This window comes from Dermacentor albipictus, chromosome 4, assembly GCF_038994185.2.
Source record: "Dermacentor albipictus isolate Rhodes 1998 colony chromosome 4, USDA_Dalb.pri_finalv2, whole genome shotgun sequence".
NCBI lineage: Eukaryota > Metazoa > Arthropoda > Arachnida > Ixodida > Ixodidae > Dermacentor > Dermacentor albipictus.
This window is the reverse complement of record NC_091824.1, coordinates 77,370,112-77,396,023: the sequence shown is the minus strand read 5'-3', so window position 1 is coordinate 77,396,023 and position 25,912 is coordinate 77,370,112. Positions and strand designations below refer to the sequence as shown.

Below are 25,912 nucleotides of genomic sequence, written 5' to 3'. Positions count from 1 at the left end.
CGCCGCATATCTCGATATCCTCAGAATTTGTTCCAAGTAGCTATGGTTCACGAGTACACTAGCTACATTTCGTACGTTGAGATATGTGTTATAAATAAATTAATTAAACATTTCATTAGTGTACTTATGTTAAGTGTACAACAAGGCATCTTGATTTCTCGTTGAAGTAATGGCCGCTTCATCAAATAATTTAGCTCGAGGATTAGAACTGTGATATCAGGCAACCTTTAAAAATTTCGTGTATCTAAAAAAGAAAAAGAAAGCATCCTACGTAGTAGTTCGAAGATAAATTGCTCTCGGCGCAATCCGTAAACAGCTTCACCCACTAGGCGTAAAGCCCTCAAGAAATGTTTAGCCAGAGTTTAGTGCACCAACGCCTGCGAAGGTGGCGACAAGCGTACTCGTTGACGTAGATGAACGAAGTTGCGCGCCAGAAAATATATGCGGGCGTTCAAGCATTCAACAAGGAGCTCGTCTCCACTTCCCATGATGAGGAAAGCACGGTGCGAGGCTATTATTACGCTCGTAGCGGATGTGACGGGGCTTAAGTTCCTATACGTGCAGATAACTGCCGCGTAAACAGATCCCTTCAGCTTCATTGACCTAGGAAAGTCGTTTAAACACACAAATTTCCCAAGTGTTTCGAACTGTGACTATCTATAGAAGCCAATCTGCGGGGTCGGTTCCCTGATACGCCACCAGCAATCTGCGAAATGCAACGGCACAGGGGCGCCGTCGCCTATATTGCCTGCGAAAACAAAAATAAAAGAAAAATAAATAATAATAAAGAATGCTCGAAATGGCAACTCCGACTCAAAGGAGGTACTCATCGGAATTGCGGTTTATTCGATTTGCTATACCCTACGCTTCTATAAATAACTTGGCTATTTTTATTACAGTGCTCGAGGAAAGTACCACGTTTTGCGGGTGCTGAGCGTTATTGCCGGTTTGTCTTATTTTTTTCTCTTGCCCAGAAGTGATGCAGCAATCAGTAGATACTCTGCGATTTTAGTTCACAAACGTGAACAAACTTCAAAGTGAGGGGGCCAGTGGAAATATCGCGAGTGGTAAGATTAAAGAGTGCTGTTTACGACGTCACCTAAGGGATCCAAAATATGAGGCTCGCATTCAGTTTTCACTGGATGATCCTTTCACGCTCTGTCGACGTAATAGGCCCAGCTACACCTCTGTGCGAGCTCTTTGCACTCTCTCTACGAACATTGACCGACCTTCCACCCTTTCAACAACTTTCAATGTATAGGAGCTACTTTTCAGAACTTTCGAAAACACTCGCCTTTTCTTTTCGATTATTCGCATGAAAAACGTGCACATGCCAATTCCAACGCCCCTTTTTATAAGGCCGCTACTAAGGGGGATATTTCTGAAGTGAGAAATGCAGGAATACGTTTTTGATAAGGCTGTCTCTTTAATTACCCAACTCAAACGCTAATGTCAATATTTGTGCCGTTTCAATGCAGATTACTCCTCTTCATCTGCGACTGTGGGCACTAATGAGTGGAGGGTGGGCAGGCTGCACTTGCACCACAGTAGGGCACTTTAACTTGTGAAATGCCGGAGCACGAGTAATTTACGTTGCTACAGAACTCTGCTCAAGTAGGACAAAAGCTTGCGGAACTGCCGGTGATGGTGAATGTGGCCAATTAATGGGGCTTGAGCTTAACAGATAAAAGCAGCATTATGCTGCAGCGCATTAGAAAGCAGTTGTTGTTGAAAATGGGTTAATTGAGCCGAAGGAGGAAGACGAAGTGCTTCTCTTGCGGAACACATCTCGCCCGTCTCTGTGTTTTTCTGGACTTCTTACTGCACCTGTGGGGTCTACCGCCCCCTCCATCGCGGTGATGGATGTACAACACCCCGAGGATCCTCCCGGTTCCCGTTCACCCGCGGACATCGGTTCGAGGAAGCGAGGAAGTACGTCGAGTGGTAGCGAGGACACAGAGCTGTACTGCGCATCATGTGACGAGTCCTCGGAAGACAGCTTTCGACTTGTCCAGTACCGCAAGGCCAAACGAAGAATTATCAACTCATCTTCGGCGTCCAGCTCGAACACTGTGAAAACAGCTCCTCAGCGATGGCCTCACTCCATCCTGTTTGTGCCACAGAACGCTACCGACAACCTGCGCGTCCTCAACAGGCAAGCACTCTCCGTGTATCTAGAAAACACCGTGCCAAATGAGATCAAGGATGTTAGGATAAATACTAGACGAAACATCCTGGCAATCGATGTGATGAACCCGAGTGCACTGACCATACTACAACATGTAACGCAGCTGGGAAACATCAAGGTCCGATCCATCGTGCCAACGAATGGTGCCACAATAACTGGAGTCATCTATGACATTGACAATGAAATATCTAATGCAGACCTCCCAATTCTCATAAAACCAGCAAGCGAACACAACGTGATTGTGCATGCTGGTCGCCTCGGCAACACACGTTGTGTGAAGATAACCTTCAAAGGCGACTGCCTTCCACCCTACGTGAAGGTCGGCCACTTTCGCCACCAGGTTCGACCATTTATTCCAAGACCAATGCAATGCTTCAATTGTCAGAAGATTGGACATGTGAAGGGTGTTTGCAGAAATTCGGCCGTGTGCCCTCGATGTGCCGAACCCCACTCAGAAGACAACTGCAGCGCAACCACGTTCAAGTGTCCTAACTGTCAAGGTGATCACTGCGCCTCTTCTAAAGACTGTCCCCAGATCAAGAAAGAGTTCACCATTCTTAAGCAAATGGTGAGAGACAACTCTACCCACAAAGAGGCCGCTGTGAAAGTACGGCGAAGACGACGTCACCGACAAAGGTCTTCACGGCGGAAAACATCAAGCTTTCAGGAAAAGTCCCCTCGTCAAGCATCATCATCAGCGGACGTTTCCAGCACTCCGAACACCAATGTTGGAAGGGAGCAAACTGCCAGATCTCTCTCCACAAAGGAATGGCCGCCACTTCCGCGTACACGACCGCCAGAAGAGCCGCAGAAGAAGCCGCCCCCAGTACAGCAAGGTGCTGTATCCGAGGAGTCGCGGAAAACAGATGAGCAAGTGATAGCACTTATTAGGCCTTTAATGAATGCCATTCGCGTGCTGCTAAGCAACATGCACACACCGTCTGCCAGAAGTGCGCTTCAAGTACTGGACGCTCTGAGTCCGGTGCTTGCAACCCTTGAGTAGATCATGGCTCCACAGCCACGATCTTTTAGGGAAGAGGTCCGAGAAGCAGCTATTTTTCAGTGGAATGCCCGCGGACTCAGAGCGCGCCTTTCGGATTTCCGTCGCTTCGTGTTCGCCAATATGTTTCCCATTATCGTCATTTGCGAGCCGAACTTATCGAACAAAATCAGGCTTTCTGGATATGAATCATTTATGTCGTCAGCTGTTTATGAAAACAGTAAGGTTTTGGTGTTCATTCGCCGTGACCTCACCTACACTCATCAGCCTGTACCACCTAATGACAGTAATCAATATATATGCCTAAACGTAAGGAAAAAGAATCTGGCCTTCACTTTTGTAGGCGCCTACCTATCTCCGTCAAGTCGATTTGATTACAAAAGACTACGAGACATCCTTTCCTCAACTTCCAGTCCCTGGGTCATCACTGGAGATTTCAACGCCCATCATACACTCTGGGGAAGTCCGATCATCAACGCAAGAGGCAGAGCTCTGGTATCTTTCGCCTCCAGTTATGAACTTTGGCTGCTGAATGATGGAAGTCCTACGTTCTTACGTGGCTCCACGTACAGCAGCTGTCTTGACTTGGCTTTCGTCTCACGAAGCCTAGTCAGACGTGCAGGGTGGTTTGCGGACATAGAGACGCACGGAAGCGACCATATCCCCACGTACATCAAGATCAGAGGATTGACCGCTTCCAAAATATGAGATACGATCCAAAGAGTGGACTGGCCTAAATTTCAGTCTATTATGGAAGAACACTGCGACGCCAATCCATCTTTCGACTTGGAAGAGGCAATCAAGAGCGTGGTGCAAGACACTATGCGTACTCTAACATGCTCCTCGAAACTTAATGATTTTGATGTGGAACTAGAACGGCTTCGAGCAATCCGATGACGTGCTGAACGAAGATACCGACGTACAAAAACAATGGACGATCTACGGACCGCCAGGCGCACGCAAAAGAAGATACAGCGCCGGTTAGACAAGCTCGAATCGCAACGTTGGGCTGCCTTCTGTGAGTCGCTAGATCCACGCAAGCCTCTATCGCAACTATGGAGAACGGTGCGCGGACTGCGGACACTTCCCGTACAGCGATTCCCATTCAAGGCACTTGCCCTCTCTCAAAAGAGATCGGAGATTGACGTGGCAGAAGATTTCTGCGCCAGATTATCCGGCCAACTCACAGCTGCCAACATTCCATCGCCTTCGAGCAGCTGTCCGCCACTACGTGATCACCGGTTGGATCTACCATTCTCGATCCACGAACTTAAGGCAGCATTAGCTTTGTGTAGCCGCACATCAGCGCCAGGACCTGACGGAATTTCCTACCGAGCTCTGTGTCACCTGGGGGAGCGAGCGAGAGGGGTTCTTCTTGAGGTGTACAATGAATCTTGGAGGAATGGCACGCTACCAACAACCTGGAAGACAAGTCGCCTTGTTCCACTGCTGAAGCCTGGCAAGTCGCTGTTGGAGCTCTCTTCATATCGCCCGATCGCTTTGGCGAGCTGTGTGGGCAAAGTAATGGAGAGGATGATCCTAGGACGCCTGGAGTGGTACTTGGAGTACCACAACACCTACCCAGATGCCATGGCGGGCTTCCGACGCGGTCGATCATCGATCGATAACGTCGTCGACCTGGTGACCTACATTCAACATGAGAAACGCCGTAAGCGTCTCTGCGCATCCTTATTCCTCGACGTTAAAGGGGCGTATGACAACGTTACGCATGAAGCCATCCTCTCTGCTCTCGCAGAGGTAGGAGTGGGTGGTCGGATGTTTCAATGGATACGGAGCTATCTATCCATGCGATCCTTCTTTGTAAGCACCGAGGAAGGCCATACTTCTCTACATTATAGCTACCGCGGCGTCCCCCAGGGCGGTGTACTTAGCCCCGTGTTATTTAATCTAACACTAATTGCTCTCCTTGAGCACGTGCCAACCACAGTCGGACTATCAATGTACGCGGATGACATCTGCATATGGACATCTGCAGTAACACGCCTACAGCTGCGAGCGAGAATTCAGAAAGCCGCGACACAAACTGCTGTCTACCTCCGTAATCGAGGCCTGGAAATTTCCTCCGAGAAATGCGCACTAGTGCCATTTACGCGCAAACCCATGGCAAACTACAGTGTAACGATAAATGGCCAAGTAATACGACGGGTCCGATCGTACAAGTTTCTAGGAGTCATAATCGACAGGGACTTGTCATGGAACCCACACATATCTTACGTGAAAAAACGGTTGACAGGCATATGCCACCTGTTCAAATTTTTCGCTGGCAAGACCTGGGGAATGTCGCCTAGTGCCATGTTACAACTGTACAGGGTGCTTTTTCTGGGATTTCTGCGATACAGCTTGCCAGCAATAAACAACACAGGCAAAACGAATCTACGCACAATACAAAGTCTTCAGGGTCAAGTGCTCCGGATCTGTCTAGGCCTGCCTCAGAGTTCTTCAACAGTGGCTACGATAGCAATCGCTAGAGACCACCTTGTCAAGACCCACATTGAAATTGAAGTACTCAGGACCCATATAAGGCATCTAGCCAGGACTCCTCGTCACCATTTAGCCTCTCTACCAGCGGACAGGCCACACACATCTTTCAGCCAAACGATAACTGCATATGATGAATCATTGCCAACTTGTTTCACTCCGGCTGCGAGACCTTCGATCCCTCCATGGTGCCTCGCTCAGCCAAAAATCAACCTCGCCATACCTGGTATCTCGAAAAAAGCTGATCTGTCATCACCAGCCCTTAGACAGCTCACGCTACTATATTTGTACGAGAACTACCGTGACTCTACGCATATTTACACTGATGGATCTGTCCTTCCAAGCAGCTCCGCGGCGTCCATCGTCATACCAGCGAAAGCTACAACCATCAAATTTAAGACGACCCACGCGACAACATCGACGGCCGCAGAGCTCGCAGCGCTCTTTACTGCTCTTCATCACATTGGTGATGAACCACCACACAAATGGACAATATTCTGCGACTCGAAGGCGGCACTGCAGTCTCTACTGTCACCTTTACGACGCGGACCGCACGAACAGCTAATATTCCATATTACAGAGACATTACACCATATAAGTGATGCAGGCCACGAAATAACCTTTCAGTGGCTTCCAAGTCACTGCGGGATTGTCGGCAATGAACGGGCGGATCACGCTGCCCGCTCAGCCCATACTGAGGAGCGCCACGTCCCAATTCCTCTTTCTAGAACTGACGTGGCACGGAAGCTCCGCCTACTTGCTCGGCAGTGCACCGTGTCGCAATGGAATGAGCCACATTTAAGGAATCCGCGACTGTACTCACTTGATCCAACATTAAGTCTTCGAGCGCCATCACAGCTTCGCCGTAGAGACGCCACGCTTTTATATCGACTTTGGTTGGGCGTTGCCTTTACTAAAGCCTATGCCTTCCGCATAGGGATGACCGACACCCCAACCTGTGACCACTGCGGCCATGAAGAATCAATTAGCCATATTTTGTGCACCTGCCCGCAGTACAGTCCACAGAGGGCATGCCTCAGCCAGGAACTTGGCCAACTGGACGACCAACCGCTATCCGAAAAAAGAATTCTGCAACATCGAAAGGACCTACCGTCACAGAAGAAGGCCGTGCAAGCGCTTTTGCGCTTCTTGCGATCTACCGGCCTGTGTGAACGGCTTTAACTGGAACGCCTTTTGTGTGTGTGTCTCCATGTGTGCGCGTTCGTTTTTTTTTGCGTTTTCCTCTCTGTCATCTTTCTAACCCCTATCCCCCATCCCCAGTGTAGGGTAGCAAACCGGAGACTCATATCTGGTTAACCTCCCTGCCTTTCCTCTCCATTCTCTCTCTCTCTCTCTCTAATTGAGCCAAAGAACTGCTACAGAGACCGCGGTGCTCATGTTTAACGCTTTGGCTGCGTTTTCAGGGCTAAATGAAATATTTGAGCGTATTGAGGGCGCGGGAATATGGTTTATACATGTGGTTCCGTTGTCGGTCGCGGATGTGCAAAACGGTAAAAGCGTACGTTACAAAACATCGTATTTCGTGGCTGACCGCCGTGCTTGTACGTCGAAGAACATGTGAGTGAGTGAGTGAGTGAGTGAGTGAGTGAGTGAGTGAGTGAGTGAGTGAGTGAGTGAGTGAGTGAGTGAGTGAGTGAGTGAGTGAGTGAGTGAGTGAGCGAGCGAGCGAGCGAGCGAGTGAGTGAGTGAGTGAGTGAGTGAGTGAGTGAGTGAGTGAGTGAGTGAGTGAGTGAGTGAGTGAGTGAGTGAGTGAGTGAGTGAGTGAGTGAGTGAGTGAGTGAGCGAGTGAGCGAGTGAGTGAGTGGGGACTGTGTGAATTTGTTTCCATCTTTGTGAGGAAAGAGGGAAAAAAAACTCATGCGGATCCAACGCATATGTTGGAAGCTACGTGAAGTGAACCTTCAATGATGCGGGTCAATTAATCTTACACAACTAAACGATTTGCCTCCAGCTGTGCTTACTTCTATCCTATGCAACGTATGGCCTCACTTAATGTTTTATTTATTCGACATCGGTCCCGATCTGTGGCTAAATGCGAACACCAAATCAGGGGGATGCACAATGCCGGACGTCGGCACAGCGATGTCACAAGTACGAAGGTGACGTATTAGGCTAGTCGATGGAAGAAGAGCAGCGAGAGGCGTGTGCACAAACAGCGACACATATATAAAGAATGCGTTTCGGTATTCTAAGCGCATTGCGTAACAGTGACACATAACAATTATGGCGAATTGGGCAAGAATGCACACACACACTTAACGGCACAAGAATTGGTAGCCCAAATATCAAAAACCTATTCTCATTGGTGTTTACATTAAAGAGCACGATGTTCCTTAAAGAGGTCTGTGTACGAAAGCCCTTCACTAAGGCGTCTCACGTTCTTTGTGGTGGTGGTGAGTTGTAGCAACAGGCGGGTTTACCCTGGCGACCTTTCGTTCGTTCTTTCTGTATTCATATTCAGCCGTTGCATCTTTGCTCGCTGGGGGGTATGAACCATTCCTGATGATGAATTTTTTTTGTCTCACTGGACTAGGCGCCGCTTTTATTCCGAAAGCATTATGTGCCCCATTACGCGAAAATGGAGCGTTGTAGGTGGCAGCATGAGCGAAAAAAATGGTACCAAAATGTCCGACGGCAACGAGTAAAGACACGTAAAAAAATACCCGGTTTGACGTCAAATTTCTCAGGGAGGTTCCTGAAAAAAAAAAGTTATCCAATGCCCTTGAAAAGATCATTAGGTAAATTTCGGTGTGGGTGAGAATCGAACCCGGGCCTCCGGGGTTAGAGACGAGCACGATTTCCCGACAGCCATGGTTCTATTTGATTAAATGTGTGCCCTGTGCGTGCGTCATTGCCCACGTCACGTCGTAGCCATCTTGCTGACTAAACGTGTTGCCTAGTGTGTGCGTCGTTGGGCACGTGGGGACACCGCCAATGGATAGGAGGTGGCACCACGTCATGAGTGTATAAAAGGAGTGTATGAAATAAAACAAAATCGCAGTGCCCTTCTACTCTTTGAAGAAGGATGACCAGCGAAGCTGTGTATGTGGGCCCCTTAATGGCGAACTGCACATCCGCCGCCGGTAGGCCCGGCATAGCACTACCTTCGGGATCGGCCCACGTTTGGGGAGTGCTTAACGCCTGCTTCACCTCCGCCACGGGTTGGCCCGGCATTGCACTATATCCGGGATCGGCACACGTAGGGGGAGTTTTTTGCTTACAACGTCACGAAAATTTCCTTGGACGGTAGAGGTATACAGCTTCGCTGTAAAAGCGTTATAGTCCAGTTGAACGGCGCTGCGTGGTCCTTCCGGTTAAGAACTCCTCGCGGGTAAGCGAGCGCGTTTTCATTCGGCCTTACCGAGGCGCCGTTAAATCGCAGGCGAGAGCTTGCGCAGACAAGGAACGCGCAGAAAAAAAGAAATTTCACCAAACAGAATATAATGATTTCGCACTTCCCCACGTAAGCAGTCTTATGTGTCTCTGCCGAATTTTCCGGGTATGAGCCATTGCTGCGAGCAACTTACGGCTTTCCCCTTAATAAATTCTTCGTACGTTCGCAACAGCCAACTAGGTTGCGTTCAACAGATTCGTAAGTATGTCGACTTCGGCATAATCAATGCATATCAATTTTGACGCGAAAGCATCAAATGCCTCGCTGAGCGAAAAAGCCGGCGTCTGTAGCAGCAAAACGGCACCTAAATTCCCATTGGCTATAATGCCAGGGCCTGAGCGAGTGAAAGCAGAGCGGGTGAAAGGGAACACCTGCTGCCGCAGTAGCAAACGAGGGGTTGCGTGAGGGGCGAGGGCGTGGCCGCGACGCCACGTCACCATCGCTCTCGCTCTCCGAAGCCTGTGTTATCCTTGGTTTTCCGCGCGCTTGTTGTCCGCCCAAGCTCTCGCACTGCGTTCTAACTGCGCCTCGGCAAAATGAAAGCATGCCAAGTGTGTCTCAACGCGCCCATTTTCCCTCTAGGAGTTTGTGACTTGAAGGACCGGTCAGCGGTGTTCATTTGGCCAATAATGCTTTCGCATTCACGACTCATAAGAGGCGCTTAGATGTCCACGGAGTGTTCTGTTTTCCTTTTAGCTTTTTAAATACGTCAAGATTACGGGCTTCCAATTAACTGAAAGACAATATTTTTCGAGACTGCAACCCCGCATCAACGATAATCACTGCGAATAAACCGCAGGATGTTTAAGCGTGCACAAGATCATTCCTAAATACAGGGCAGTAAGAACAAGCTCTTCTTTATTTTTTACGATGCTGTATTGTACAGCAGACGTCGCAAATTTTTGTAGCAATGACTCAGGGGAGTGAATTTTATTGTGGACAATACGAAACATGTATATACATGTACAGGGCATCGCAGCCATCATGCATGAAGCTTTAAAACATAGGGGTCATTCCACGCAAGAGAGGCCAAAGGTATGTTGTTCGAAGTCCTGCCGAGAAACCAACAATGTATTTTTGTCCTATGACATCGAATTAGATAACTGAAGACTACTTAGCAAACGGTTTGTTTTTCTGGTCCTCAAGATGTCAATGAGTTCTAGATAATCGTGAAGGGCGTAAACATGAGATGTTTCCAGGAAAGTGTATAAAGCGTCGGTATTTTTTTTTTTTCTGGCGAAGGTAGAAAGCCCGCGAAATATTCAAAAGGATGAGTGGCGATTTAGAACTCAGTTTGAGAAAAATGCTTCAGCATCACGGCGCACCTCCTTGAGCTCCCGGATTCGTGATTTAAGGCACGTTCACCACATTGCAAAGTGTCGCGAGGAGCCCACTCGACACACGTCCCGCCTCTTCGAGGACCAAAGTTCAACCGACTGTGGTCCGGAGCAGATCGCGGTCATTTGCGTTGTATCGACACAAAGATCCCCTTTCTTATGGGTTAGGACGCTAACATAATCCTAATCCATAAGAAAGGGGACGCCAAGGACTCGAAAAATTATAGACCGATCAGCTTACTGTCCGTTGCCTACAAAGTATTTACTAAGGTAATTGCAAATAGAATCAGGAACACCTTAGACTTCCGTCAACCAAAGGACCAGGCAGGATTCCATAAAGGCTACTCAACAATACACCATATTCACACTATCAATCAGGTGATAGAAAAATGTGCGGAATATAACCAACCTTTATATATAGCTTTCATTGATTACGAGCAAGCGTTTGATTCAGTCGAAACCTCAGCAGTCATGGAGGCATTGCGGAATCAGTGTGTAGACGAGCCGTATGTAAAAATACTGAAAGATATCTATAGCGGCTGCACAGCCACCGTAGTCCTCCATAAAGAAAGGAACAGAATCCCAATAAAGAAAGGCGTCAGGCAGGGAGATACGATCTCTCCAATGCTATTCACAGCGTGTTTACAGGAGGTATTCAGAGACCTGGATTGGGAAGAATTGGGGATAAGAGTTAATGGAGAATACCTTAGTAACCTGCGATTCGCTGATGATATTGCCTTGCTTAGTAACTCGGGGAACCAACTGCAATGCATGCTCACTGACCTAGAGAGGCAAAGCCGAAGGGTGGTTCTAAATATTAATCTGCAGAAAACTAAAGTAATGTTTAACAGTCTCGGAAGAGAACGGCATTTTACGATAGGTAGTGAGGCACTGGAAGTGGTAAGGGAATACATCTACTTAGGACAGGTAGTGACTGCGGATCCGGATCATGAGACTGAAATAATCAGAATAGGAATGGGCTGGGGTGCGTTTGGCAGGCATTCTCAGATCATGAACAGCAGAGTGCCATTATCCCTCAAGAGAAAAGTTTATAACAGCTGTGTCTTACCAGTACTCACGTACGGGGCAGAAACCTAGAGGCTTACGAAAAGGGTTCTACTTAAATTGAGGACGACGCAACGAGCTATGGAATGAAGAATGATAGGTGTAACGTTAAGGGATAAGAAAAGGGCAGATTGGTTGAGGGAACAAACGCGAGTTAATGATAACTTAGTTGAAATCAAGAAAAAGAAATGGGCATGGGCAGGACGCGTAACGAGGAGGGAAGATAACCGATGGTCATTAAGAGTTACGGAATGGATTCCAAGGGACGGGAAGCGTAGCAGAGCGCGGCAGAAAGTTAGGTGGGCGGATGAGATTAACAAGTTTGCAGGGACAACATGGCCACCATTAGTACATGACCGGTGTAGTTGGAAAAGTATGGGAGAGGCCTTTGCCCTGCAGTGTGCGTAACCAGGCTGATGATGATGATGATGATGACGACGATGATGATGATGCTGACGACGACGACGACGACGACGACGACGATGATGATGATGATGATGATACAAAGATGTGGGGCTCCCGCACTGCAGAACGGCGCGCACAAAGGTCGGCGCCACGAAAGACGATGAAGTGCGTAAGCTGCACGCTCTTCTTCTGGCGCGCCATTAAAGAGAAACGTTCGCTTTTGTAACGCTCCGTCTCCAACCTACGTTACAGTATATAGGCGCTGTTTTCTACTTGGAGACTCCTATTGTTAATGTTTCCAAGCCTGTGAGTTCTTTGAGATTTTAAATTCAGCTTTCTCGCATCCATTCTTGTTCCCGGCCACTCTCGCACCATGCGAAGAAACACTGCTGATCTTTGCTGTTGTGTAACGAGCGCAAACTATATAGATGTAGCCGCTTTTATTTTCGTTCAGCCATTTTGGTATTTTTTTTTTTGGCTACGCGCGCGTGAGCATAATGGGACTGGGGGCATTCGCTGCCTTGCTATTTTAACGCGATAGCGTTAAGGAGCTCGTGTCGCAGAAAAGCCGGTGTCGTCGGCGTCGGCGTCGGCGGCGTTGACCGTGAGCGATAAATCACGGCAGGCGCTTCATAAATAAAAAGCAACTTCCAAGATTGGCCTGGTGGGAATCGAACCCGGGTCTCCGGAGTGTGAGACGGAGACGCTACCACTCAGCCACGAGTTCGATGCTTCCAAGCGGTGCAAACGCGCCTCTAGTGAATGCGGTGTTGCCTTCGAAACGAGCCGTGGAAAGTTATACTGCGGTGTATATCGGTAATTATGAACATGTAACGTACAGAAGTCACAATTACACGAGTTGCGAAGTGCGTTTCCGCTGAATTTCTTCTGCGCTTTCCGCACACGCAGAGCCATCTTGCGGCAAACACAGAAGACCCCCTCCTCTCAATGTACGGCGCTGCCCCGACAGGAGGCGCGCCGCGCGCGCATTGGGACCGCTGCCAGGCGCGTCGCGGGACTCCCTCTCCCCTGACGACGCTTCGCCGTGCTTCCGGTTTAGATTACTATCTATCTCTCTGCGCGTGCCGATCACGACGTTTGGCTGGCGTAAACCGTTTCCCCTCCGAGACACCGAGTTCTTTGGTTCGTTTCTTTCGCTCAGGCGCACGTTTCGTTGCCGCGGCGAACGCTCCGTTGCTCGACGCTCACCGCGTGATAGGTGGGCGCTAAGTCCGATGCGGGGCGCATCGTAAGTGATCGCTGTGCCATAGCGCATTGTCTTATACCCCTTGGCGGGTCGACGGGAACGCTGTCGCGTCCCACTCTTGAAGGCGAAGCTTAAGTGTCCTCCAATTTTTATTTATTATTATTTTATATATGCAAGAGAGCGATATGCACCGACCTTACCTACACACAAACATTTGTGTGGGGCTTCATCTGCTGGCGTATGAAACTGCGCTCTTGTTCATTTTCTGTGTTTACGTAAGCAGAGAGTGCGATATCTGACCCTTCGGAAAGCGCGTGCGGCCGCATTCGTCTAACGGAAGCCGTCTTGCGGAAATCGGAGTCTCGGGAGAAATTTTCAGGACCTTCGCATCACATCATGAAAGCTAGGGAAATATTCACAATGCGACAGCGCTGAACTTTGCTACGACGTCCATTCGCGCTTGGAAAAGCGAAAAAGACTTTTTGCTCAGCTTCTTATTTAAACATTGACGTCCAGATGTTTAAACAGACTCGTCCACTATACTCTCCTAACTGTAAATAAACAGAGCGCAGGAAACAAACAAAATACCGAGCGCCACAGCTAAGACGTTGCGGCCCGAGAATGTATTCTTCTTTTTTTTTTTCGATCATGACTTGGCGAGATGAAAGCCTCGAGAAGGAAAGATACGTAAAGCGAATATGATTTTCTACTGCTATCTTATCTACTAGAGAGTAGTAAATGTTTTGCTCCTGAAGTATATTTTTCCCGGAATTTGTAAGTTATATTTGTTTTATAACTGGGCATTAGAGAAACGTCATTTTTATGAATTATGCTAACGCCATTGATGCTGGTTATCAAGTAAGCGAATATACTCCTGATTCCACTGCACTAGCCGTGCAAATTTGTGGATCGCTGCAATGTGTCAGACAAACCGGCAAGACTATGAAGACGGCATGCGTGATACTTTATTGGTGTTTTGAGGTCAGAAGCATGATGCAGTGATCTGTAAGGCTTTTGAAAAAGTAAAGGTGAAGTTTTCTGCACTCGTGGACAGCTTTCTGTGGCTATGAAGGGAAACCTACGGGGGCGAAGCTTCTGCGCATGTGTTACAGCTCCAAGTAGTCCGCCAGCGTTTGACAGTGCTTGCGATTGCTCGGAACAGACGCCGAAACGGTGCAGCTACCACATGAGACCGTTTCGCGTTTGCCCAGACGCGGAAGGAAAAAGCCGCCAAATAAGTAGACTTTTACATTCAGTGCTTGAAGCCACCGTCCCGGCGTACCCTATACGTTCTCCGTGCCCGGCGTGGTGTTTATGGCGGCCATGCCAACCCAACAGTTTACCTTGTAAAAGCTCTGCGACCACCTTAAGGCGAGGATACTTGACACGTTTATTTTTAGAAATAGAAATGGAGGGTATCTAGCATGTAACAGTGTCCACAAAACATCAGTACAGGCACCATGTAAAATTACTGAACGCTAGCTATCTTAATATTAGAGCATATTTTACTAGAAAGGTGACATTAAACAGCACAGTATTCTATGTTGTCTGTGGAAACAATCTGCCGGTGTAAGTGTAGCACTGTCTGGCAAAAGAGAGAGAGACAGAGATACTCAGGAGTGGGCGACATTACTATTCGTTAAGATGCCAGGACGTAAATTATCCCCATAAAATATTTAAGTGAATTGTCAGCCACCGCAGTGTTCCATGAACATTTACGCCATGACGGTTGCCTCATCTAACTGGTGAACAGAAGTGGAACGAGCCAAATCTACGCAGCAAGTAGAATACTGAGCGCGGCGTCCCGTTAACGCCACATGTTCCGCCACAGTGACGTCACAAGTCAGAGTGTATCATTCACTCGCCTGAATCACGTGACACGTGAAGCGCGGCGAGTAAATATTGATTCTCTGACAGCAGAGACTAAAGCTTGACGTAGATACATAATATTGAAAAAGGAACGCTTTACGATGAGAGGGCTATGCTCAATATTTGTTCTACGTTGAAGACGGAAACAACGTATCAGGGAGGCAAGCGCAAACAGACTGAAATGGGTCCTTTTTCGGGGCAGCTTAGAAACGTCTTGAAGTATTTGTTATTGAAATGTAATTAATCATCTTGGGGCTTTTCGGTAAAGCCAACTGCACCATTTTTATTTCCGCTACTGCATATGTTACCAATGGTATTACGAGCGCGGCGTCGATCCCCGTACTTGGGGCCTCTGAACAGCGACAAAGTCCTGTAATTCCGAAGTTGGAGTGGCGAAAGCTTGACCTCACCTTTTTTGCGTTGCTTGCAATGAAATCAAGACTAAGAACGTAATCTAAATAATTCATTGGAAAGCGAGCTGGCACACCACCACCCGCGTGTCATGTTTGTCATAGTGCACGTACATTGCACAACAACCGTCCGAACTTGCTTGGTTCGTCGAGGGATGTGGAGTCGTTTGCAAGCATGGCAACACGTGTGATATTGGTGCACAGAACTTACAGCAAATCGGCATTCTGGATATTAGAGAGTCAGGGTTCAGTCTTCCAGGTCATCGATTCGTTTTCAAGGTGCTCCGTTCTTACTTTCTATTTTGTTTGTTTGTTTGTTATGCGCAAATGCTATTGTTAGAATACGCGGATGATTATAAAAGGATATCCCAGTATATCCTAGCACCAATCAGAGAGGCCCCTGCAGGCATATTCATCGCAGGCACATTTATTTATTTATTTATTTATTTATTTATTTATTTATTTATTTATTTATTTATTTATTTATTTATTTATTTATTTATTTGTTTGTTTTGTGGACAAGGATTGGAACGATATAGTGAGTCGTCCTCTTCAGCGCATTTCCTCGTGAGTGTAGCTCGTGCTGGGATTCCGTGCCCTGCTCTATCGGTTGGTCCCAAACTCGGAGCAGCACCGGCTTTTCGACCTTTTTCTTATCGTACAGCCGGCACCCGTCGCATGCAATCGACACACTCCTTCCGTACAAGCCGGGTACATCTGAGTGTGCGCCTATTTCTGCCACAGCCACACATGCCGAAGAGCGTCGCGACCTCGCGCGGCCCTTTACTTCAAATGACCAAGAGAGCCCGAAAAGCGTTCGCAGTGCTTCTGCGCCCACGATCCTCCCCGGAGCGCTTGTGCGGCTCTCGGTCCCTTCCACTGCATCCGGGCTCACGTGGAAACTGCTGGCCAAGTATGAAGGTCCTACTGCATCGCCGAACGCACATCTCCGGTCAACTACGTGATCAAGCCCGCTGAACCGTTTTCGGACATGCACCGACGTGGACGAGACACTGTCAAGGTCGACCACCTCAAGACCCACTATGACCCACTCATAGTGACAAGCTGTTAGGACACCGGGTGGCTCCCTTTTCGTTCCCTTGGGTAATTGTAGAGAAGGATCGGAACGACACAGTGGGTCGTCCTCTCCACCGCTTTCTAGTGGGCCGTCCTCTTCAGCGCTTGTGCTCCTGGATACCGCTCGTGCTGAGAGTCCGTGCTCTGTTATAACGGCTGGTCCAAACGCCTTTACAATTTATTTATTTATTTATTTATTTATTTATTTATAATGCAACCCAGTAGGAGCTATAGAAGAAGTGGGAGTGGTTAGACATCAAATTTGTGCACACTGCAGGAAAGCAGTAACCGATTACTATTACAGTTACGTGATTCAAAAATGTAATTCGTCACAGCTTCCAATTACCGCCCCACGAAAGTAATTGAGGAATTATTGGTACCGGCCGCGAGATTAGTTAGGACCGGTGACGCCTTCATGCGGTGGCGCAACAAATGAAACGGCATGTGGCGGCCGAGCCAAGCTCAACAAGTGTTGCGTGTATATAATATGCTACGTGGTTGTACTTTTTCTGTTCTGCGTTGCCGAAATACCACGTGAAACAAATCTGATCAAACATGTTGCGTTTTTGTGTGCACGGACAGTTATTGAAACATTACTGAAGCTAGTTAGGCCATTCACCTATTGTTTTTCATCGCAGCCTCACCACATGGAACGGCGGAAAGACTGAATACGCGCTGTCTGTACGCAGAAGTAAGTATACAGTGCTCAGCAATGGAAGCGCGATACTCGAAGCGCATGGTCGCCGCCACTTTTGCACCGACTGCAAGCGCCGGGCATACCGCGCTGATGCATCGTGGTATACAGGGAAAGCGAGAACTTTTGTGACGCATTGCGACGGCATTCGGTCCAGCGGCGATTACCTAGAGCTTACTTCTGGCGCAAAAAAAGAAAAGCGCGCACATCGAGATACCATATATGGAACCAAAGCGCTGCATGAGCAGAGGTCCGTCTGCGGCGGCTGTTGTGAATCGCGCGCGCGCGCGCGCGTCACCCACGCGCTGCCTCTCGCGATCTCCCGTTTGGCGAGGCAGTCGCGCCACACTGCGCACCGTTTGCAATGGGCCGCACAAGACAGACCCGTCTGCGCCAGCCAATATATCGAGAAATCAAAACACGCGTAGATCTCGCATTAGGGAGTATCGTAACCGTCGGCGAATTTTTTGCTCCGGAAAGAAACGGTGCAACCTGGGTCGAAGCCGAAGTGGGTGGTACAATGTCTCGCAGCGTCTTTGAAGCGTTCTACTACGAGGACAGTACTCGGGAATGAGAGCCGACCCCGAAGGCAGAGGTGCAATTTAACACAGAGTCCCAAAGTGCTAACAGCCGTGAGGCGATAACGGTACAAACCGACGCGCTCCCGCTCGTAACGCAAGGAAGAAAGTCGGCCACTAGAATGCTAGTGGCCGACTGGAAGCTAGAGCGCACACAAGTGCTCTAGCTCGTGCTATGTGGGACGTGACGTATACGTGCCAGTCATATCGACGAGGTGTAATACAGTCCTTCGTTATACAGGTCATTCTGTTGTAGAGACCTTCGTTGTAGAGGTGCTCGACTTCAGTTAGCGCCGGCATGAAAGAAGGCGTGAGTATGGCGTAAGTTTTGAACATCGCGCTACTACGTCTGAAGCGTCAGGGGTTCGATCCCAGCATCAATGCATACGTGTGCTATAGTCTCGCACACTGCTATTGGAGCCAAATAATATGCGCACGATCCTGCCATTTATTGCTCATGAACACTGCAGTGACTATGGTAACCTTTGCAGCCTTCTGACAAATACTTCGTCAAACTATGATTAACGAGAAAATTAGAGCAGTCTTCAAGAACTGCTTCGTTAGCAACGAAAACCTTTTAGCTCAATAACTCCCATGCAAAGCCCTTAAAGAGCAGCAACGTAATGTTGAAGGTCATATTTGGCAAGAACGCCTTAGAACACACATATAGCAAGATATAAGAAGGAGGAAGAAGCATGTGCTTGGGCTCCGGTAAAGCAACGGAAACGGTGGAGCATGTTTTATTAGAATGTGAAGATATCTGCCCAGCGGTACATTTAGGCATCTTTGACCTCCTTGAAGCCCTTGGGTTCAGCAAAAGTAGGGGAAAAGTAAACATGTCCGCAGTAGAGATTACTAAGCGGCGATTGGAATATTGGTGGAAGAAAAGTAGGGAAACGACAAACAGAGGCGTGCAAAAGCAGAGTTCACAATAAAGGTTCAGAAAGTTTGGTTATGGGAATTCATCGTGAGTTTTTTTCCTTTCCTTCTTTTTTCTTTTCTCTTCGTTAACATAGGTAGGACATTAGGCAATATAATAACAAGCGCTTCATGGTGCAACACACCACCCCGTTCCAAAGGGGACGCTCATAGCATCCATCCATTCATCCATCCATCCATCCATCGCTGACGTGCCGCTGGTGCCTTATGATGGCCGCCCGATGCCTATACAATAGCAATCGATTACTTCTACGTTTCTTTACTGCGAGCTCTTATAGACATTGCATAGACACAGTAAACAGAATGAGGTGACCTAGCAATTTCAGTGCATCCTCTGCAGCCATTCCCATAATGCTTAAATGCTATAACAACTGCTACTATTAAAATGGTGCTTAAATACTATAAGTCTCAAAAATTTTACCACTCATCGTCTCTCTCTTTTGCAGCGAAGGCGTCAGCAGCAACACTGTAAACTTGCTCGAGGAGGAAGAAAGAGGCTAAGAGAAGGTGCTTATACAGCCATTTCTGTGCGCGCCGGGTGGTAGGTATGGTATGGTATGAAAAACTTTATTCATGTCCTTCACGTCGCGCTAGTTTGCTAGCCCGAAGCGGGCCGATCCCACGTTGGGACCGAAAGGCCTAGCTTCTCGGTCGCTTCATGGGCCCGATGGACCGCCCATGTCTCTTTTTCTAGTTCGGGGCTACGTAGAGCAGCGTCCCAACACTCGTTGGTGTTGTCCATCTCACTGCGTTACGCGGAGCACCACCAGAGCTTATGTTCGAAGTCTGCTACGCTACCGCACCGCGGGTAATTGTATGAAACCATTACTTCGGGAAATATTTTGCTTAGTAATAGGGGATCGGGATAGGTCCCCGTCGGCAATAGCCTCAGGGTGGAAGCTTGGGGTGTCTTTGGCTTTCTGCGCGGAGGCGGATATAATCTGCACGCCAGGTAAAAGTGCTTCGTGAGTTCGTTGTATGAGAGAAGATGGTCCCTGCAGTACGCAACCTCGAAGCCTGGCTGTGCCCTGTCGCCACACGGTCTGTAAGCCCTCGCTCAGCGTCGTGAGCTGGCACCAGGTTGCCCAAGCTTCAACAGAGCTGACTCGTTGAGATTAGTCGGGGTTCCGCCCATCTCTCGCGTGTGTGGTGGAAGCCAGATGATCGTGTGCTGGTTCACTTCCTTGCCGCGGAGGATCGCCGGGGTCTTGTGTGGAAACGGTGCCCTTGGCAAAGGCCCTCACGGCCGCTCTCGAGTCACTGTGTATTCTGGTTCTGTTGCCATCCAGTAGTGCCAGTATGATGGCTACCTGTTCGGCCGTCTCTGTATCTGTTGTATGTTCAGACACGGAATTCGCGACCTTTCCTCTACAATCCAGGCACACCGTGGTGAACGCTCGCCTGCTGGGTTCTAACGCGGCATCGACGAAATTGCTTGCTTTTACTCGTTCCCTGGCTTTCTCGTGCAAGGCTTTGGCTCCAGCTCGCCTTCTGCCCACGTTGTGTACTAGGTGTACGTACATTCGTCGGAACGGGCATGACCGTGATGCAGTCCCTCAGCTTCCTCTGCATATCACAGTGCTCATCTTAAATTGTGGCGGGCGAGATGCCTATCGTCTTGAAGATGTGTCTTCCGGTCTGCGTGGTGGAGAGTCTGATGCATTGAGCTTTCTCCTGCGCCTCGAGAGTCTCTTCTAGAGTGTTGTGCATGCCCAACTGCACGAGCCTCTCGGTCTTCGTATATATGGGTTATATGTTATAACATATGCGGATCTTGCGCACAAGATTGTGGTTGTTCAGTACCTGGGTTCTCTGTGAAGCGCAGTGCTTCGTTGTTGCTAGGTCGAGAAGAATACCCTCCCTGTTGGACCAATGAAAAGCGGGGAAAAAAAAATTGTCCGCATGTCACTTCCTGGCTATAACCTCCCAAGTGGCCTTTGCTATCGAGACATACCAGCACCTGTTAAACTGGTCAGCCAACATCTGGTGGATAGTTAGGTGAGGAAACAAAACTAATACTCAGCCCAGAGGTTTGCCTGCCTGAACATGTGCACTCGCGAGGCTGCTTCTTGGCACGATGTCGGGCGTTCTACTCTAGTTTTCGCCTAACTCAGGTTGTCGAAGTTGCACCGTTTGTTACAGCTTGGCTCATCAATAAAATGAAGGATTGCATGTGATCGGTACTGAAAAAAAGCAACTGAATTACATTGAACGTTGTCAAGGTAAACAAAGCAGTATAATTACAACATCGCAAAAAATGTTATTGATTACTAGTAATTGATTACATATAATTCGTTACGTACAAGCCCGTTGTACATGAAAAAGAAAATGAAGAAAAGAGATAATAATACGATAACAGGCGAGTCAAGCCAGATGTAACAAGTGCAGCAATATAATTCACTCAATAACGTGCTCACTGTAAAAGCTGCGCGGTGAGCCAGGCCACATACAAACGGGAAACCGAGCGCGTTCCAGACGCGGTAATGCTAGGCGATGTGCGAATGGCGAAATTTTCGAATCGCATCGAATACGAATATTCAAGAACTAGGAACCCCAGTTATCGAATCGAATGTCAAATATATCCTCGTTTCTCTGGTGACATCATATGCGAAGCTTCTTAAGGAAAACAAATCAGGCTTATATACACTGACAACACTTACGTAATGCCGTTTATAATGAGACGTCGGAATAACCAAAGAAACTTCTCAATGGTGAACAACTGCTTTGAATTATGCGGGGCATTACGGGGCAATGACAGTACTGAAACGGGGGAACAGCGTGTTACCAGATGCATGACCTACAATGTTGTGTTTGCTGTGAGCAGAAAGGCGTGGCACTACAGCACAGCACATTGTTTTAAAGAAATGCAAGATGGAGACACTGGCAAAATAAACAAAAATAAAGGCAAGCTTGTATATAGGCTGCCTAAAAAGCGAGTCATTCTTTTGGGTGTCTGGAAATTAACGAGCTGAAGTTTATAATTTGGGAGCCCCACGCGTTTCCTCAGGAAATGGTGCTCCTTCTCAACAGCCACAAATGTCTTGCAGAAGAATCATTCGGAACAGTCCTAACATTCATCGTTATGCCTTCCTCGAGATTTCACTGAGTGTTTATATCCGTTATGCAGGGTGTTTTTTTTTTTTTGTAGCTACAACGAATCTTAATAAAAATACCTGTTTTAAGTAGCACAATTCTAACTCTTGTTATATATTGGTCAATGAGGCGGCCGTTACTACTACGAAAAATCACAATGCTCAAATGAATAATTAACGTAACATCACTAATTAACTTCCTATATAATCGACTTACAGACGGATCTTAATCTACGAATTGTAGCTAGTGGGTATGTAATACATATCGACTAAGAGCGAATTCTGACGATGGCACTCGCTTCGAGATATGCACCGTCAAACTCGTGGTAAAAATGCCCTTTACTTTTTCGGGAATACGCTGTTTTGTGCATCCGAAGCGCGAAAGTAGTTGGAACGCCAATGGATTTCGTCGGACACCTTGAAAATTAATATCTCGAAACTGGCCTAGTCCTGAAAATTCGTTCTAAGTCGATATTTATAGTGCACTCACCAGCTACAATTCGTAGATTGAAATATGGTCCGTAAAGTAATTAAGTCAAACATTAATTGGCATAATTAATTATTCAATTAAGCATTTTGATTTCTCGTAGAAGTAATGGCCGGCTCATCGAGAAATTTAGATAAAAATTGTACTGTCTACCACAGGCAATTTTTAAGCATTAGGTGCAGCTAAAGAAAGAAAAAGAGAACACCCTGTATATGCGAAAGAAATGAATGTTCGATAACTTCGAATAGCACATTCTCTAGTCGACCACAAATCGAACAGCGCATGCTGTGCAACTCGTGTTCGAAACTTCGAATATTCGCACTTCCATTTGAAAAAGAAAAACGCGTCCCGATCCCAAAGAAAGCCATGGGATTTTAAAAAATTGGCTGTGGCTTATGGCTCAGCTAACACTGGATATGCAACCCGAAAGCTTGCTTTACCCTGGTTAAGTATTGGTTTCACTTGGTTAACCTTTGATTTACGGTTTTTCCTATTTCTTTAAACTGCTGTGGAAATGCATGAAATGTCAATACTGCAGCTAGCCCAGCTGTCCGCTGTAAGATGAATAAACCACCTAGTGCACTTTTGAGGGCTTTACCGGAGTTAACTGGCAGAGCTGATGTTCGCGAAAGTTGTGTTCGCTGACAACTCCATATTCGCGTGTAACTCTGCGGGCCTCGATTCACCATGCCACTTAAGACATTCGATTGATTTTCAGTACCATTTGACACGTACATGCCATTTATCCTACACTTGATCGTATCTTTTTTTTTTTTCGCGTGATGACTGCGCAGATGCTCTAGTAAAGCGCGCTAAGTATGAGCGTTCGCGTGTAGCTTACATATTCTGACTATGCATACATGTTATCCTGGGTTCTTGTAGTGTTTTCTTCCTTTAATATTTGTCTCCTTAGTCCACCTTAGTCTCTCGGATTTCATTTTTTAACGTGTGCGATAGTCGACCCTTCTGTGGCCTCTTTTTTCAGCATATCATTAGCAATGCGTCTTTTTTTCTGGTGTGCTTCAACTTCAGACCGGAACCGCTGTGCTATTTCAGCTAGTCCCTTATGCAGTTTGCCACAAAAATTTGAGAAGTCCGATCGATTGCTATTTCACTCGCAATGCTGACTGGTACACCACTTTCACGTTAGATTTTGTCCGTCTAGTCAGTCTGCAATAAGTGAGGATGCTCACTCACTCACTCACTCACTCACTCACTCACTCACTCACTCACTCACTCACTCACTCACTCACTCACTCACTCACTCACTCACTCACTCACTCACTCACTCACTCACTCACTCACTCACTCTCTCACTCACTCTCTCACTCTCTCACTCTCTCACTCACTCTCTCACTCTCTCACTCACTCACTCACTCACTCACTCACTCACTCACTCACTCACTCACTCACTCACTCACTCACTCACTCACTCACACGTACAAATATAGAAAAGAAAAGCAGTAGACTCAAGCTGTTTTGAGTAAAGTATTCAAAATATGGTTCTAAGATTTTCCTCAAATTTAAGGCTCAGAGATTCTGAAGATTGATTTTGCCCATTCATTTATTTTTTTAAATCTCTAACAAAGCGAAGTACATCGGCAAACAAAGAAAGAAAGCCAGCAAGGAGGACGCAAGCAAACATTTCGCCAGTTTTAACATTTTAATCAGGTTACTAACTGACAAAGTAGGCGATTACGCTGGTTACAAATACTTTCAAAGTGAAAATTTTGCTAATATAGTCACACTTTCACTTCCCTCCGTGCGACGTAAGATTGCCTTCATCGTGCCTATGCTACCGACCCCCTATTTCAAAGCTTGATTTCATCTGCCGCGGTTTACAAGAAAAACAAACACAAAGAACGAAGTCATAATTTTGAGACAATATATGCAACTTTCTGCTGAATAGTAGGTTCACTGCACTTGCAGGTCTTGACTTATGGAAGTAGACTCATCTTCTTTCTGCGAATAAAGACTTGTACGATGAAAGTGAAACAGTTCGAGTTCAAGTGAAACAGTTCGAGTGAAAGCGAAACAGTTCGAGAGCACACGTTTGCAGCAAAGCTATGCATGAATCACAGGAACCGAAGAAAAAAATACCGACGGTAAATATGGACGAGCTCGTATAGTTGATGCGCGTATGCGTTACGAAAGTCCGTAGCTTTTTTCGGGTGTCGCTAGAAACTGTACTATTAGCAGTAACCCTCGCACTAGACTAGGCATGTTCGCGCCTGCATAAAATAACTCAGCGCATTCACGCACGCAAAAGTTTGGGCGGTAGCTCAAATAATGTTGCTCTAAGCTCAACAGCGACCCTGGTCCTATCGAAATAAGCGCTGTAGCTACTCTTAAACTCGGGTCATGTTATTTGTTATTTTTTTGCTCTAATTTATAGCGGATTAGACGCGCCGCCAGATGGTTGACTGAATCTCGTAATGATTTTCACGACACAGTCGAGAATGCGCAAGCGTTTCGGGAAGCTACACAGCTTAACAAACTTTTCTGCTCGGCTATGCGAGAACGACCGCCGCGGGAACGGCTTTCGAAAAGTGTACGAATCCGGAATGGGAAAACCGTTACGAAGTTTTCGACTGTTGCGCAGGCATATCTTTCGTTCACAAAAGGGTTTTCAGTTAGTTCAGTAAATTTAGTTAAACAAGCTTTCATCTCAAATGACCGCCGGAATTGCCAGAGAATCAATGTAACATAATTAAGGGTTCGACGAAAGTTCGTCTGGTCAGGCATGGAAATGCCTGACCAGACGAATTGGAACAAGGAACAAGGAATCAACAAGGAGTGAACAAGGAACCCGTACGCGGTTCCGAAACGTCAGATTATTCATCAGACTTGGTCAGTGACTGTAATTCCTTCAGAATCGATGTACCGTTATTTATTATTTATGTTTCTTTTTTGTTTTCGGAGGTGGAGGCAGTACAAAATATTTTTTAGGCTCTACAATAATATGGACACAGTATTATCATTCAGCCATCTGAGAAGTTATTAATTACAAACAAGTAAGCGTAGGATGCACAAGAGAACTGGTAAGGAGGTCGCAAACAGTTGCTTCCAGGTATACAAAAGTTTCTTTAAGGGTTGCACAACTTTTCTTCTGTACTCCAGGAATGTTAGTTTGGCGTGTGCGTTAGCCGCGTAAGCGTAAACTTAAGTTTCATGACAGGTTTGTTGTTACGTCATACTGGAGGGCGCCACATGTACAGCGTCGGTCACAGAACACAAGACACACACGTACATACACTGTTGCTGTATGTTTGTTTAGGGCGTGGTACATTATAAGCCCTCTGGTGTGAATAACCTTGTGCCTGCGTTGAAAAAAATACTTCGCATTATAAATAGTTCACCGTACGGAAAAAAAGATTAATTTCTTATTAAAGAAGTTTAGCCTGCCTAGTACTGCCATCTGGACTTATAATTTAATAATGCTTATGTAATTACTTAATGTATGACCCTTACGGGGGCCTATCGGTTTAGAGAGGAGAGTGAACTACAAAATAAACACGAGAGAAGAAATAAAATGTTAGGCTATATATATATATAGCCTAACATTTTACATGTTTTGCATGTTTTACATTTTCCATGTTATAGCCTACCATTAACATGTTAGGCTATATATATATGTAGCCTAACATTTC

At 47.0% G+C, this 25,912-nt stretch overlaps 2 protein-coding genes across 5 annotated transcripts in view; one reads left to right on the top strand and one right to left on the bottom strand.

Annotated features, from left to right (window-relative positions):
* Positions 1 to 25,912, top strand: part of LOC135916458 (uncharacterized) — a 152,460-nt gene that overhangs the window by 86,060 nt on the left and 40,488 nt on the right. Inside the window, exons 2-3 of one of the 4 annotated variants that reach the window (XM_070537166.1) lie at positions 17,111 to 17,163; positions 19,130 to 19,190. The exons of 1 other annotated variant lie outside the window; for it this stretch is intronic. In XM_070537166.1, the coding sequence (XP_070393267.1) occupies positions 17,111 to 17,163; positions 19,130 to 19,190 (114 nt within the window). The remainder of the gene's footprint in view (positions 1 to 17,110; positions 17,164 to 19,129; positions 19,191 to 25,912) is intronic. 2 more of the 4 variants (XM_065449819.1, XM_070537167.1) reach the window with 2 other exon arrangements.
* Positions 1 to 25,912, bottom strand: part of LOC135916460 (corticotropin-releasing factor-binding protein) — a 105,128-nt gene that overhangs the window by 75,066 nt on the left and 4,150 nt on the right. The window lies entirely within an intron of this gene.